The sequence below is a fragment of the Dromaius novaehollandiae genome, chromosome 29 (assembly GCF_036370855.1).
Source record: "Dromaius novaehollandiae isolate bDroNov1 chromosome 29, bDroNov1.hap1, whole genome shotgun sequence".
Taxonomy (NCBI): Eukaryota; Metazoa; Chordata; class Aves; order Casuariiformes; family Dromaiidae; genus Dromaius; species Dromaius novaehollandiae.
Genome location: NC_088126.1, coordinates 1,961,732 through 1,977,526, shown reverse-complemented (window position 1 = coordinate 1,977,526; position 15,795 = coordinate 1,961,732). Strand labels below are relative to the sequence as shown.

Sequence of the window (15,795 nt, the reverse complement as noted above, 5' to 3'; positions counted from 1 at the left end):
GATGGGATCCGGCTGTCCACGCAAGCCGGTCTCCCGGCCCCGCAGCACATCTCCCACCGCGAGGGCACGCAGCCACGTCCCCGTCCCCGAGCCACAGCTCGGAGCCGAGCCCCCACTCTGGCTACCCTCACGTGCAAAACCCGTTTGGTTTTAGCCCATCTGGAGGGATTTCTCCTGCAATTCAGATTACCCAGGGATTAAAATAACATCTGATGCTCTGCTACGAGGAGGGCACTGAAGATTTATGGTTCGGGTTTATGAAAAAATTTCACAGGACATAACAAAACGAGGAGCGTCAGACAAAAAACCCTCTGTGTGCCATGTGGGAGCAAGCTGCTGTTCACACTTGATATGCTCGGGCTAGGCTCAGCACTGTAGAAGTGATATTAGGAGCGGTGCCCTCAGATTTACTGCAGGAATTAAACACTACGGAGCATAACGCAAGGGCTGTTCTTTTCTTATTTGCACTAGACCCTCATCATGCATTATGACAGGATGAGAGCAGCTTAATTTCCATTTCACACCAAATTAGCTCACTTTACAAGTCTCTTACACTGCCCAGTTCAGCCGAGTACTAGAGGGGAGGGAGAAATCACGTTTATGACCTCTTCTCTGAATTAATACCCCACAGACAAGAATTTTGCTTGTTCGCCTGTTGGTTACGATGAAGATACAGCTTTGCCTGCCTGCAGCCACACTACTGAGAGAAGAGCTTCATTTATTATTAATCCTAAAAGCCATTTACATTTACATAGCGCCTTTCATTCAGAGGCATCCCAGAGCTCTTTGTAAGCTGACACATGGGCTATAAGAAGAGATCACTTCATCTTGCTGAAACATGGGCATTTCTGGGATACAGCGCTGGGGAGGAGCAACATAAAAGCAACAGTTTTGTTCAGAAGACAAATGGATCCGATTGAACCGGAGGGGAGGAGAGGCAAATTGGCCATAAACACAGAAAGTGGAAGCAAACGGGAGGGATCCAGACCCGAAACGCAAAGCTGTAAAGGAATTTCAGTTATTTGGTGACCCCACTTCTGGCATTAAACTGAGTGGACTTGGTGCAGCACGCGAAGGAGGGCTCAGCAACAACACAGACTCCCAAACCTACCTGGGAATAACCTCAGCACGGCCAAAGCACCGTGCCTCAAGACACCAGGAGATCTGAAGTGTTTGGCAGGACCAAGAAACAATTAAAACTCCTGAATAACCAAGCAAACGAATAACCTGATCTCTGAGCAAGGCCTGTTAGCAGAGGAGAGGCATGGAGATTTTATTTCCATCTTTTTTGCAGCTCAACCAAGCTTATTAGCTTAGGAATTGAAAGGAAAATAGAGCCCTTCAGAACAGAGTCTGCAATGAGAGGCTGAAGTAGCCTGCCGTTCCCCAGCGCCTGGAAGAGGTGCTGCCACCGCCGCCACGCTCCCAGGAGACCGGGCAAGGTTGCAGCGTGAGCTAAGGGACGTATTTGTGGAGCTTGACTCAGGCTCCTCGGCACGCGCCCGGCTGCTTGTGACTTTAGGTAATGGTGTAAGAAAGGGCGCTTCCAGCCCTTGCTGCCCGTCAGCCCGTTCAGGAGCCCACGCAATTGAATTATAAAACAATTTGTTACAAGCTTTGACTTTTTAGATAGTCCCAGTTTTGGTAAAACCTTGTGCTCAGAGCAACAGCGAGCAAGGAAGAAAGGACAGTCAGGCAGCAGCCTCCCTGGCTGGACAAGCATCGCTGACACACGTCCCAGCAGCTCCTAGCGCTGGAATCTGGAGTGTCTTTCGCATACTTGCTAAAATCCTTCTCCTGTCCTCTCCAGAGAGCAAATCTCTGCCAGGTCTCAGATCTCCTGGGAATGTCAATGGCCCCCTCAAAATAATCCACCAGGTCCTGAAATCTCTTAGGAAGATCAGCTGTCCTCTTTACAGGGGCTGTACCATGCTCAGAGCTAACAGAAAACCTCTTCTCAGCTACAATTTAAAAAACAAAGCAAAACAGCAAAACTCACCTCTGCAAACTGTGTGGACGGGCTGTCGTCTATGCCGCTGCCATCTAGAAAACTGGAGAGGAACAGGCGAGTCAGAGCAGGTCACCCTCCCGAAACCAGCTCCCCCCCCGGGGGTTAAATATAGACGGGAGCTATGTGGGCAAGACAGTCCCCCACGCGCTCTGAGCGCGAAAGGGATGAGCAAACAGAGCGTGCCAGTTACTCAGTGGAAGAAATTACTCTCTCTATAAACACACGGAGCAAGACACAGGTAAGGCCACAGGCCTGCCGAGGACACGCCAGGGAGCTTTGCCAGGACTTCGGATTCCTCGTGCAGAGAAAAAAAGAGAACAAGGCGTCGCACAGAGGCTCCAGTTCACAGCAAGAGGCAATTCAGCCCCTGCCACCGAGCAGCAACGGGATTACTTCTTGCTGCCACTGCTCCGTTACTACTGCTGCTTTGCGCAGATCCATTTTCCCTTTGCGAAACGCAGAGCAGATGCACAGGATCCTGCCGGCTCAGCCCTCTGCTCGGAGCCACGGAGCCTCCCCACCCTCCACCACAGCCAAACCGAAAACGGCCTGGCCTCAGCTCCACCGCCCAGCGCAGGGCGGCACTTCCCCGGCTGGTTCAGGGCTCTGCTCTTCCCCGGCAAACGCGTCTCACCCTGCAGCCAGCAAAAAGCAGAAGGAGACACGAGTGCAAACCACTGCTCCCGGGCAAGCGGCTCGCCGTGCTCGTTTGCCAACGGCACCCAAGCTCGGCGCTCCCGGGACAGGATCCCGGGGGGCCGGGCAGGGGGATGCAGGGACAGGAGAGCGCGGTGTGCTAGAAGAGGCTGCAATGAGCAGAGCGCTTTTTGACGTGGTAATATCAAAGCGGAGAGGCTACAATCACACCGTATAAACACACGGAGATAATTCCTAGGGACAAAAAAGGACTATTAAAGCTAAAAGGCTCGTTTCCATGCTGACTCTAAGCACGAAAAAGTCTTCTGTAAACAGGAATCTGTGCTAAGTGCGACAGAGGACCCCTCCCGTCCTAAGTGACAGGTATATACCTATATTTAAGAAAAGGACATAGTGTGCCATGAAGTCACCTCTCCAGTGACACCGGGCCCCAGACTCACGCTGTGGCAATTCTTAGATAGCAAAGGTTCGTGTAATTGCTGGCACCCCTCCGTCTTGCCTACCCCAACCCAAATAAAGCAGTTTTCTCAGCAATTACTCAAGGCTGAATATAGAAAGCATTGAACAGGCAGCGTTTTGGATGGCCGATTCGCAGGCGGCGCATTCTGCGGGGCCACCTCCCACGACGCCCAAGTCGGCGCTCCTCGAGACTGAGCTCAGCAGCCTCAGAGGAGATATTTCCTCTCCTTGGCCTGAGCCGTGAGATTTGAGAGGTGGTCAGGAGACAGCCCTGGGGCCCCACAGCGGGGAAAAAACAAAGGTACTTTGATTCGCTGAAATTTAAGCTTGATTCCTAAAAAATAGTGGTTTTCACTCCAACGGACCAAACAAGCAAACCACAAAAACCTGTAAGAGGTTTTGTTCACAGGACCTTGTGCAGCTTTAATTCAAAACTCCCATCTTATTAAAAATCTTCCCCCAAACCCTCCAGGTGACTCCGGCATGAAATTGATGGCCACTTGTATTTTCAGTTTTATCTGGAACAAGATATGAACTAACATATAAGCTTTTCTTTCACATCTTTACTCCTTGTTTTATCCTCATTGTCTGCATTTCTCAGACGCACTACACCAGGCATCTCAGCACACGCTAAAACAAGTGATGCACTGCCACGTATGTTACCTGGAATCATCCGTGACTTCTTCGATAAAGCCAGATTCACATCTTGGGCAAGTGTATTCCTGTAAAGAAAGAGGAAGCTCGTTTTAGCCATGAAGCACTTCGCTTGCAATCTCAGGAAAAAGACAGAGCTCAAAAGGGGACACACAAACAGCTGGCATGAGAGTCTAACACGGATCCCTGGTCTTTGCCACCCTGTAAAGGCACCCTGGATTTCTGCTCTACTAGGGCATCTCCAAGCCCTGTGGTTACAGTAGATGCTATGAACCACAATGGACAATTGTGGAACGGAAAAACACCTTTACCAAGGTCACGCGCGGTTAGTGGCGGACTGAAGGAAGAAAATAATCCCTTCCTGACTCCCAAGCCTGCTAACCTGGACTCGTAAACCAGGGTTCTTCTTTCAACATAGGCTCAATAATTTAGGGGACTTCTGTCCTTCACAGATCATCGACTAGCAGCAACTGGTGTCAGGGCAAAAGCCCCACCGTTCGCTGCACAGAGGGAGCCCCCCCTGCTCAGGGCTACATGTTTAGGACCCTGCACGATGCCACCCACCTGCATTTCATCTTATTCTCCTACAGAAGGAAAGAAACCTATAGAGCAGTAAAGAGGAACACGGTAGTTTATACAACACTCGGTAGCGCTCACGTCCACAACGTGCTGGAGCAGCAGCGCAGACAAAGCGGCAGCCCCGGCCGCGAGACGTGCCACGAGCATCCACCAACGCAGAGGGTGGGTTTTTCCTTCTGCTCCTTGCAGAGCAATTTCGCAGTTCTGCACCGAGACCCGGCAGTACATCCGGATACGCTGCCACGGCCGGCCTGAGCACAGGCTTTATCTCAGCCTCCAGCCTGCCCAGACGACTCCATTCGAGGAAAGAGCCATTTACAGGCCCGCTGCAAAGCGCTGCAAGCTCCGGTGACAGGCCTTAGACAAAGCTCGTTTCCAGTTCTGGTGACAGAGAGCAAGTCACTCCAATTAAAAAGGTGTCGGAAAGCCGACGAGCTGTTTCTAACACGGCTCCGACGCAGAGCTGGGTTTCCTGCCGTTCGCGCGGCAGGGAAGACGGCTCTCCCAGGGAATTTGCAGAGAGAAGCTCTGCAGTTATTAGAGAGCAGAAATATCTTTGACACAGCTTTTTTTGCCCCCACTCCAAGCCATTTTCATACATGGGGATACCATGAGTGAGCCAGGCTCGCTGGCTTACGATCCCCGAGACCAGCTCTGCCTGCTGTTCTGTCCCTCCACCGACCACGCTGTCCCTTTACCAAGTGGGACAGCACTGGGAAAGCAGGAGGGCTTTTTGCAGCTTGCTCTGCAGCCACAAAATGTTAAAAATGGTAGAGAGGGAGCTGGGTAATCCAGAGGCTTCCTGGCTCCGAGGAATGCAGGCAAGCACGCTGTTAAGGCCGTCAAAGCGAGATCTGCTGCAGAGGAAAGATAACAAGGAGCCAGGCTGAGCAGCCGGGCAGCCGCGCATTTGGCTTCCAACCGCACCCGCGCCAGAGCAAAGGGCACACCGCTTGCACGAGGAGAGCTGCACAAAGGCGAGATGCACGTGCACAGCCAGGAAAAGTCACTCTCCAACCTCCCCAGCTCCAGCCCTGCTGAAAGATCCCTACCCCAAGGGCGTCCGCTTTTCCCCCAGGACTCGCGGAGACGGGGAACGAGGTGCCCTGCCGCACAGCTCTGCATTCGCGCTCGCGTTCCGCTGGCCTTCAGCCCCGCGCTATCGCAGGCTGTTGAGGCAGCAGCATATGCTCAGCATCTCTGTCGTGACGGGCACAAGCAGGCTTCCTCCCGTCTTCCCTGCAACTAGCCGCAGGGATTACCAGCCAGGCTGCGCTGGCAGCGAAAGGGAAGAGCTCCAGAGAACCCGTCACCCCGGTCCCATCGGCGGCAACCGTCCTCGTGACCGCGTCAGCATGGCAACGACCGGTTTGTCAGCTATTTATCCTACAGGAGAAGCAAAAAAACCCCAGGATCTGCTCCCAGGACAGAGAGCAATGTCATCGGCACATCCACACCCCCCTGCCACGCTTCGCCCAAACCCAGCTGCATAAACACGCGGTGACTCTGGCTCTGGCACTGACGCAGGCAAAGGCCGCTTGCGGGCGACTGCAGAGACAACTGGCACAGCAAGCGGTGGGGAGGGATTTCTTTAGAGGGAGAAGAGTTGCTCTTCCTTAATTATAGGAGTCCTCATTTGGGTCCAGATCCATGAATCTGCTTCAATTTAGGGCAAAACGTTGCCAAAACCCAAGAAACCCCCCAGATCCTCATTCCCCTGTCCCGCTGCACAGCAAAAGGAGACGGCGCATTCCCAGGCAGGGACTTTCAACCTGTAATTTGCAGGGTCTCCATCAAACACGTACATGGCCATGCCTCCCAAAACACTCTCGCTTTCCTCAGTCAGGACAACACAGACCACAGATGAAGAGAAACCGCAGCCGTCTCGCCAGCTCCCCACCGGGCACAGCCCCGAGCGCGTTCAGGTAGACACGAAACCAGCCACGGCGAGAGTGGGAAACAGTTAAGTGACTTTCCATCTCGCTAGAGGCTTTGCGGAGCCCGGCTTATCCATGGCAACGGCTGAAGCCTAGTTCAAGGAGTACCAAGTTCCCCCCTGTTTTAGGTGGAACACTAGTTACCGGGAGAGCACACGCTGGCAAAAAAATAAGCGGTTAAGGCAATTTTGTACATTCAGGCGTTGGGCAGAAGCAGCGCCTGGAAGGAATTCCTGCAAGGTTAGGGCACAGCCTCCGCGTTTCCGAGCGCTCACGCCCAGCTCCCAGACCTTCAACGACCCAACGGGAGCATTTACAAACGCAAACGGAGAGTCGTCTCAATGTGAAATCCTGCTACTCGGGGCCGACGAGGAGGCGGAAACCAAAGATGCGGTACCCAAGCCCGAGACGCACCGGTTGCTCCATCCGGCCCGTTGAATAAGCGCTGCCCGCCGCCCAGCTCCTCCGCTGAATTCCTAACACCCCGCAGAGCTCGAGGACCGATCGAATTCCCGGAGTAATATTACCAGAGCTGGAGGGAAGGTGATGCAGCTCCGGCCCTGTAACGCAATGCCTTGGTGGAGGCAGCTCCAAATTTGCACAGGTCTTTTTGCTTGCATGAAACGCAAGCTCCAGCTTCCCATCCCCACTCCCCATACGACCTGCTCAGCCGGACATAGTTTGCCCCCTGAATCCACTGGGAATGGCACATAAGCCCTCTGCCCACCCATAATTCATCTCATTTTGCTTCTTACCCCAGCTTCACTCCCAGAGAAGATGTGCGTGCAACCAGCGCCTGCGACAGCAGAGGTCTAGGACAGGTTTTCACAAAGGCCCATTCAGGCAGCCAAACGTGCGGTACATTTTCAAAAGAACTCCAGCCTTGAGAATAATGGGAGCTGATGGGTGATGAGCTCTCAGAAAAAAATCTGTCTGGGGCTTTCGGCTTTGCGTCTGCAAACTGCAGGGCTAACGAGAACAGACACGTGCATTTGAAAGAGGAATGTGCGCTGCTCAGTTCTGCGTAGGAGCAAATTGTGGGGCTAAATGCCACCACGGGCAGCGAGTCAGGCTGCGTAACCAGCTGTGAGAACGGCAAGGCAGGGGAGATTAGCACGGACACATTTCTGAACAAAAAATACAATTAAAAAAAAAAAACTGGGGGGGAGCTGCCAGGAAAGGCTTTGCAAAACGTGGCGTATTCTCAGGTGTCCCTCCTCAAAGATGCTGGGCCTGAACTGCAAATTAGAAGCTAGGAACAGTGAATGCTTGGCATTTCTTAAAAATAATGGATATGCATCATCTCCAAAGTTAGGCACTCAAAATATTGGGGCCAGAAAGCACCTTTCATACTGCACCAACCGGGCTCCAGAGCAATACCAACTCAGGAGGGCGTTCTGCGCTGCCGAAAATCCTTCACTTAATTTGTTTCCAGCACTCTCTCTGTCAAAACCACCACGCAAGAAAGACTTTCTAAACTTAGCAGCGTGCCGTGTCGCTGGGGACACTGCCGCGTTTCCCAGGGCCTGCAGGTCGGATGCGTCGCGGAGCGGTTGTGCAATCGCTGCTGCCAGAGCCGAGGACACACGCAGAGAAGCCCTTTTCCAGAGGACAGCCCTGGGGACGGCTAGGGAGAGGAGAACGCCGGCGAATTATCACGGAGCCTCCGTCAGAGAAGGTGCTGGGATGAGCCTGAACTGCCGTGGTTAAACATCAGCCTAAGTGGTCTCGTCTTTTAGCAAACGAGAGCGGTGGGCACCATTCGTAAGAGCTGCTGTGTTCAGGCTGATGAACAGCAGTTTTGCCGCCTGTAGCTTTGGCCATTTCTGGAAGCTTTCGAATGCTTTATGTTATAATCTGTATGGAAATTACCAGCATCCTGCCCAAAAGCTCGAACATGAACAGAGATAAAAATGGCATTTGGGATAAATAGCTCCAGCGGGGAGGGAGAAGGGGAATCAGCAGAGCAGCAGACGACGGGAGGTGGGCGGGATGCTGCCGCGCCGGTGCGTGCATGGCGCAGCACGAGCCCTCCGCGTCGCTCCCCGCTTGCCGGGAGCCGTCGAGAGAGGCATCGGACAGCCCCGGTCTGCCGCAGGGGCAGCTCACGGCTGGCACAGGAGGAGTGCGCTGGGCGTCCCAAAAAACACCACGTCGATGGTTTCGGTGAGCAGAGGGGCCTCGTTTCCCGAGCGGGAACCAGCCGCGGTGCAAAGGGAACGATTTCCCGCGAGGCTGACAGCATCCTATTCCTCCGGCTCTGCTTCGGTCTGGCGGTCCGCATTTCCCACAAGGAAAATAACCGAAAATCCCGCGAGTGGCTGGGCCACGAGGAGCCCTCCGGCAAGCGGCACCCTCCCAAAGGGAGCCTGCTGCGCCTTGCCCGCGAGAGACGCAGTCATTAGCAGGCGGAAAGCAGCCGGATGATTTCCCGAGCAGCCAGAACTGGGTGGCACACGTACGTCTAGCCTAAGCGCATCTGGCGGGAGCAACGCTGCTAGACTCGATCCTACGGGAGGGCAGAAGGGAGAGATGAGGAGGGTTTTCGGCCCCCGGCCGGCAGGTCCGTGCGTCGAGGCAGCCCCTCTCCCCCGTGCACGTGCATCCAAAGCAGAGGGAAAGACACAAACGCATTTCTAATTGAAAAGCAAGCAAAATTGCTCATGTTTTGAGGTCCCCTCACAAACTGAGCGGATTTAAAGGCTGAAAAGCTCCAGCAGGAGCTGCGTGCAGCTTGCTTTGGCCTCCCTACAGCGCAATTGGGATCCTCCGGCTGGACAGGTAAATCGAGGCACGTCACCAGAGATGCCTCCTCCCCGCAGAAGCGATCGTCGCCCTCCGGCAGGGCCACTGCCCGGCTCCACCCGGCAGCACCGCGTCCCGCTCGCGGAGTACCCGAACGCCAAGTTTTGTGTGCGGCACCAGCGAGTCCATCTCCGCGCAGCACAGCAGCTTCCGCCGTCCCACCCGTCCTGCCAGCTCAGCCCTCAGTCACGCTTCTTTTAACAACAACATCAGCATCTTTCCAGCTGAGGCACCAAAACCGCGCCGCCGAAGCCAGCCTGGGGGCTACCGGGCCGCCACAGCCAAGCGCCCGCCGACGAAGGGCGCAGCGGGCAACAGCGTTAGCTCGTCACCCTCGCCGCGGGGCAGGGCTCGACCGTCACCGAGGGCCACCTCCTCGGGTTCGTGTCTTCCTGGCTTTTATAGGCAGAGCTAATGCGTCACTTGACCCATTGCTGCGATACCAAACTGCTACCCTGGAGCTGCCCAAGTTCAGGGAGCTGGTAACGCAGGAGCTGAGATACGGGCCAGCTGCTCCGCTTTTAGTTATGGCCCTTCTCTTGCTCGTGCTGGGCTGGAGATGGAGTGGGCAACCTTGAGGCAACACATCAAACCAACTCACCGCTCAGCAGCCAGAGCTGCCTCGCTTAACCGTTTTAAAAGAGCCATGAATTTACCCTGGGGGAGAGGGCAGGAGGAAGAAGAGATCCCTGAATGGGATCTCCATTGCTCCCATCGTCCGAAGGAAGCGCTCCTTGGAGCTGATCCCCAAAGCCAGACTTGGAAGAAGGAGAGGGAATAAAGCGAACGCACAAGTTTCCTCCGACTCTCACGCTGTTCAGTGGCTGCCGCTATAGCTCACGTTTCTCCGTCACCGCATCCCCCAAACGCCTTTGCCCGCCCGTTCCCCATCGCCCCCCTCCCCGGCTGCCGCCAACACCGCACGCTTGGGCTGAGCGTTTAACCAGCCTCCCCTCTCCCCCGGGCAGCCGCGGGCCGGCAGCTCAGGCGTGTGAACCCGGCTCCACCACCCTGGGCAAACTTCAGCAAGGACAGCCGAGTCCATTTGCTTAAATAAATATCCCTCCCATAATTTCCACAGCTACAGCGTTATTTACTCGTCTCAAACTACTGCGCAAAAGCCCTGCCTGGTCCAAACTGCTGCCTGGCTTCACCCAAGGGGCAGCTGCTGTGAGCAAAGCATTAAATAAACTCCATGGCTTGAGTTTAACATGGATAAATGGACTGGATCTCGCCAGAGGCGCGTACGCAGCTCAGGACAGAAAGATCAGTGCTAAAGCCCCAAGTCCACGCACTGCACGCAGGGATCCGGCCATCACCGCGTAACCAGCCCTGCCCGTCACGCGGCCCCGCACGCCGAGTCTCCCGCGTCGGGACGGGGGACACTCGAGATCCGCAAACGTCACCGCGAGGGAGGTTTTGGCCTTGGAGCAGGAGCCAGCTAACTCCCACCTAACGTCTTGGGGAGGCCAATGGTTTAGACGAAACGATCAGGCAGCAAGTTTCAAACAAACCCATCAAGGTGCTTCCTCACGCTACACATCAGCCGCGAAAGCTGCTACCGGAGGACACTGGGAAGCCAGGAGTACAGGTGCCTCTCAAAAGCAAGTAGACAAATTCTTGGAGCATTGCAATACCGAAACTGAACAGCCCAAGTAAAATCTCCAGCTCAGGAAACACCTCGACTACTGATTTCTGGGAGGCCTAGAACAGAGGAAAGGCTGCTCAGGACTCCCTGATTTTCCACTGCCTTTTACCTAAGCATCTTCCCCAGTCACCGGGCAGAGAGCAGGTCTGAGGCTCAAATGACACAGACAGCTAATTTTATGCAAAAAGAAAAAGAGAGGAGTTTTAAACGTTTTGCCAAGAGAAAACAAAGCAGACTGCTGTCATCACCGCAGGCTGCACCAAAGGCTCCAGGACAACATCCCTCTCACCTGTTAGCGCACGCACAGGGCTGCGTGCTCCCGTCGGCCCTAGGACCCGACTTCAGAACTTGCTGCTGCTTCTCCTCCCTGAGCAAGGGCCCTCCGTCCGATGCAGACACACCCTTCATTATCAATATTAATTGCTTTGTCACCGGTGTTACAGACAGGGACTGCTGTCTCCTAACCTTCGCTCTGTTCATCTGTAGCATCCCCAAACCTGGGGTTTTTAATCAGCTGATTCAAGCATTTGTTTGGGCTGCACAGCGCTGATCACGCTGTCAGCGCAGGAGAAACGACAGTCAGGCATCGTTTACCCCATCGCGGAAACGCAGGCAGCTCGCCGGCAGCACAGGCGGTAGCTTTTAACCGCGCACGGCAACAGGGGCTCGGGGTGGAAGCCTGCAATCCTTTGCACTCATCAAGGGTAAGGAAATATTAAGTGAGAACAGCTCCTTTGCTGGCTTGCTCCCAGATGAAGCCTCGCAGCTTCACGTCAGCACAGGGGGAAAAGGGGCCAGGCCGGTTCAGCGGGGACAGGAGCTGATTGCGGACGCAGCGCCCCAGCCGGGATGGCAACGGCAGTCACGAGAAAGGGGACGGTTCCAGCTCCCGTCCGCCACCACCTCTGCGGGAGCGCGGCACGGGTTCGAAACCGGCATATGGCAGCAGTTTGCACTGCGGGAGCTGCTTCACCAGGAAAGCCAAAACCCTGCCTGCACTTTCCCTGCGTTGCCTCTAATTGAGCCACGCGCTCTCTCCGGGCTGCTCCCCCCCACCTGAGAACACCACACATCCGCAAGGCTGCAGCCATGTCAGGACACGCACTGGCTGCACACAGCAAATCGAAGAGAGCAGGCAAGGGACGTCGTTAAACCTCGGCGTCAAAGCAGGACTGCGCTGCAATCCGGCTACCCAGGCAGCCATCAAGCCAAACCCGGCAAAATCGTCAAGCCCCAACCTCGCCGTTAACCCTCCGGGCTCCTGCCGGCCCGGAGCCGGCCCGGAGCCGGCCCTCGCCCACCCGCAAGGGCCTCGAGGCAGCACGGACGTTACCCGTCTACGCAACGTCCCCGTGTCAGGGTGCACAGGGAAGCCTAAAACACCTCAGCCTTCTCCGGGAGGTGCAAGGTTATTGCCGAGGCGAGAACAAACAGCAGCTACGCTGCAGACGACGGCTGCATCCAGAACCGATGCTCTGGAAGCCTTCGCCGGGTCCTGTCTACGGCAATAAACACCCCGGCAGCCGTACGCTCGCTGCGAAAGGGGACAGCGGCCCCGTGCATCTGAATCTGGCCTGGTGAGCAGCAGATGCGCTCGCTCAGAAGGGGCCGGTACAAAGAATCACCTCCCGACTAGACGGATAACCTGCAGCCTCCCTTAGGAGACCTGCGTTTTAAGTTTAGGTTGCCATTATCCTGGTGAGAGCAGCTGCAAGGCAGAGAGCGCTCAGCCTGGTTATTTTTGCAGAGACAGAGAGAGACGTTGCTTGTCCGGGTTGACAGAACCAGAGGTCACAGGCGGGTGCTGGTCTCAGGCAAATGGGGCCAGCTTCTGCCAGACAATTTACAACCAAGTTTTGCAGATTCTGCCCTGCACAAACCCAGTAATTGCTCTGCTGGAGGTAAACTGAGGCACAAAGTTACCTGCCCAGAGGAAACCAGCCTTAGTGCCATGACGCCTCAGCATCGAGCAGAGGTTGCACAGCTCTCCCCGACCCGAGGCGACCTGCCTGGAAAGGGCATCAAGAAGTCTGGGCTGCGTTTTCCTTCAAAGGGACGACGTGAAGGAACAGGTTTGGGGCCGAGTCCCTCAGCTGACGGAGGGGAGAGGGGAACTGCCCCATCTGCGAGCAGCGTCCCAGCAGGTCGCAGGGGATGGGGGCAGGCCGGCAGCTCCCTCTCCCACCCCGTGGCCGGGACAGAAAAACACAGCTCTGAAAAAAGTGAAATGATTCATTAGCTTGGCAGGCACGAGCTCTAAACAGATTACTTATAAAGCCTGGACGGTAACAATCTGCATTTCTAGAGACCACGGCGCCCACCGAAAGCTCTAAGATGCTGAGCCTGACCGAAACACAGCTGTCCAGAGGGGAAATGGAGCGGCAGAGGCAAAACGACAGGCTCCCAGCGCATCGAGGCCTCAACCCGAAGCTGGGTTTCTGGGTGCTCTGGAAATAGAAACTGGAACAACACACGCCAGGAGAGCTGGGCAAACCATCCTCTGCGCGGAGGATTCAGCGACCTCTTTAATGCCCACGCAAAGCAGAAGGGACTTCAGTCCGTGAGGGCTCCCGATTTAGCAGCAAAGGGAAACGCTCGCGGCAGACCAGACCCAGGCAAACAAAAAGCAGCGGAGGGAGGTTCGACATAAAGGTGCCTCATGCAGCGCGATGGTCTAACAGCAGCATCCCAATTTCTGCAGGGATGGAGCAGGCCTGGAGTTTTATTCCCAGTACAAACAATAATTGTTATTAATATCCTAAGAGCACCAGGGAGTCCGGAGTCCTGGGGACGGAGGGGGCTCGAGCAGCTTTTGGACAGCGTTTCTTCCTAACAAAACAGTTTGAAACATTGGAGAGAAAACTGCCTAAGTCAGCAACAGATAAAAGTGGTGTAGAGAGAGCTGAACAAAATCTGGGAGAGAGGAAGGAAGAGAAAACACCAGAAGGTGAAGCTACCAGCTCCACAGAAGAGGAGACAGGATGGGTTGGGATGCAGACATGCAATTTCCATCCCGTCAGGCTACGATGAGTCTCAGCAGGGCTGTCGGCGTCTGCAGAAGCACCTGCTGGAGGCAGTCTGGGGGCTCACCGCTCATTTCCGAGCAAAGCGGCCTGCGAGGCGCCTGCTTGCGCGTCCCTTGCTGCCGAGGGGTCGCATCGCCCCGTTAGCCTGGACGGAAATCCAGGGAAGGGCCCCGGCCTCGGCCCGCTCCATGTAACCCCACGCCGGGGTCCAGACCCCCCTGCAGCAGCCCGCACTGCACTAGCGCTGCTCAAGTGCTTTTTCCGGGAGGAGAAAACACCCCTAACTCATGGCCCAGAAATAAAGTTTCTGGGCTAACGCAGCTAAGGACTCACTGTCTGCAGAGCTCTGCTTCCCTGGGACGCCTGCGAGTGACAGGAAGGTGCTGCGATATGGTCTCCATGGCTCTGCCACCAGCAGCAGAACAAGGACAGCTCGCGAATCTGACTTTGATGCAGACGCAGTCCGTGGATAAAGGCTGCTGAGACATCTCCCTCTGTCCCCCACTTCACGGCACGCTGCTCCGCCGGGGAAGGACGCGGGCAGCGGCACGAAGGTGGCCACCCCATTCCCTCCCAGGGCCTCTTCTCCTTCTGCTGCCCCCCCAGCACCAGTGCCTGCATCCCACCAGAGTCCTGCCCCTCCCCAGGCTGGGCAGCAGGATCAGACCACCACCATGGGGAACCAACCTTCGCCTCACAGGCCAACCCTGCGAGCCCTCCACCCCAAAGTCCGAGGGCCCAGGCAAGAAGGAGGGGGAGGATATTGAGGTCAGGCCAGCCTGGATGCTGAGCTGCCTTGCGCAGCCCCGCCGAGGGGCCGGGGAGTTTCTCCCCTCGCTGCTCACCCCTTGGGGGTCACGGTGCCCAGGCACCGAGCACTCGGGCCCTGCTCTCAGGACAGGCAGGTCAGGGCTCGACCTCCCTCCTCCTCCTCACCCGGAGGGACGGCAGCGATGGAGAACCCCTCGCGCCAAGGCTGACTGTTGCCCCTCGAGGGCAAGAGCTGGGGTCACACATTCCCCCCCCCCCCGTCCTCTCTATGGGGTCTGTGGGACCTGGGGGAGCCATCTGCGCTTCCTGAAAGGGTCGGTGGGGTTGGAGCAGGGACGAATCACTCTCCTACCTCCCTGCAGGGTAGGGGGGGTCACCCTTTTCCACAGAGTTTTAGGAGGTTCACTCCTTCCCTACAGCTATCAGCAGGACACGAGGGATCTGCAGGGGCACAGGGCATCTGCAGGGGGTGACCCCTACCCGCAGGATTTGGGGGTCACCCCTTCCCTGCAGGAGCCGGGGAGGGAACTGGGTGATGATGGGGGTCATCCCTATTTTCAGGGTTTCGAAGGGGGGGGGGTATCACCCCTGCCTGTAGGATTTTGGAGGAGGTCACCCATTCTCCACAGGGGTCCGAAGGAATGTGGGGGGGGTCACCCCGGTCTGTAGGGCTGGTGGGGGCACCCCTCCTCCGCAGGGGTCAGGGAGGGGATTGGGGGGTCACCCCTTCCCCGCAGCCTCCCAGGCTCGCCCCGGGGCGGGGGTACCATGGCCTCCCCCCCCCAGCGCGTGTGCGTGTGGAGGCCGGGCGTAACCCCCGCACCCCCAGCCCGGATTTGGGGGGGGAGCAGCCCCTGGCCGCGGGAGGGGCCGAGCCCCGGGCCGCCCCCGCCGGCGAGGGCAGCGGCGCCGAGGGGCCGCGGCCTCCCCCGCCGCGGCCCGGCCGCCCGAGAGGGGCCCCGGCTGCCTTCCCCCGGCGCTTACCGGCAGCTTGGGGCTGACCTCGCCCTTGCAGCTGTGGCAGAAGAAGCGGTGCTGGGACACGGCGGCCGCCGCCGCCGCCGAGGCCTCCGCCATCTTCTCTCTCCCCCTCCTCCACCGGCTCCCTGCCTGCCGTCAGTCCTCCGCGGGGGCAGCGAGGCCGCGGCCGGCGCGGGTAGAGCGCCGGCGGAGCGCCCCGCTAGCCGTTCGCTTCCGCCTCGCTCTTCTGCGCTGGTTCGCCCGCTCCGCCGCCTCCCCGGAGGATAC

General features: G+C 56.8%; 1 protein-coding gene across 1 annotated transcript in view; it reads right to left on the bottom strand.

Moving 5' to 3' along the window:
• RNF115 (ring finger protein 115) overlaps window positions 1-15,795 on the bottom strand; it is a 23,668-nt gene extending 7,873 nt beyond the window's left edge. Inside the window, exons 1-3 of the mRNA XM_026118735.2 lie at window positions 15,532-15,795; window positions 3,791-3,849; window positions 2,000-2,051 (exon numbers count right to left, since the gene is read on the bottom strand). Of these exons, the coding sequence (XP_025974520.1) occupies window positions 2,000-2,051; window positions 3,791-3,849; window positions 15,532-15,624 (204 nt within the window). The 5' untranslated portion in view covers window positions 15,625-15,795. The remainder of the gene's footprint in view (window positions 1-1,999; window positions 2,052-3,790; window positions 3,850-15,531) is intronic.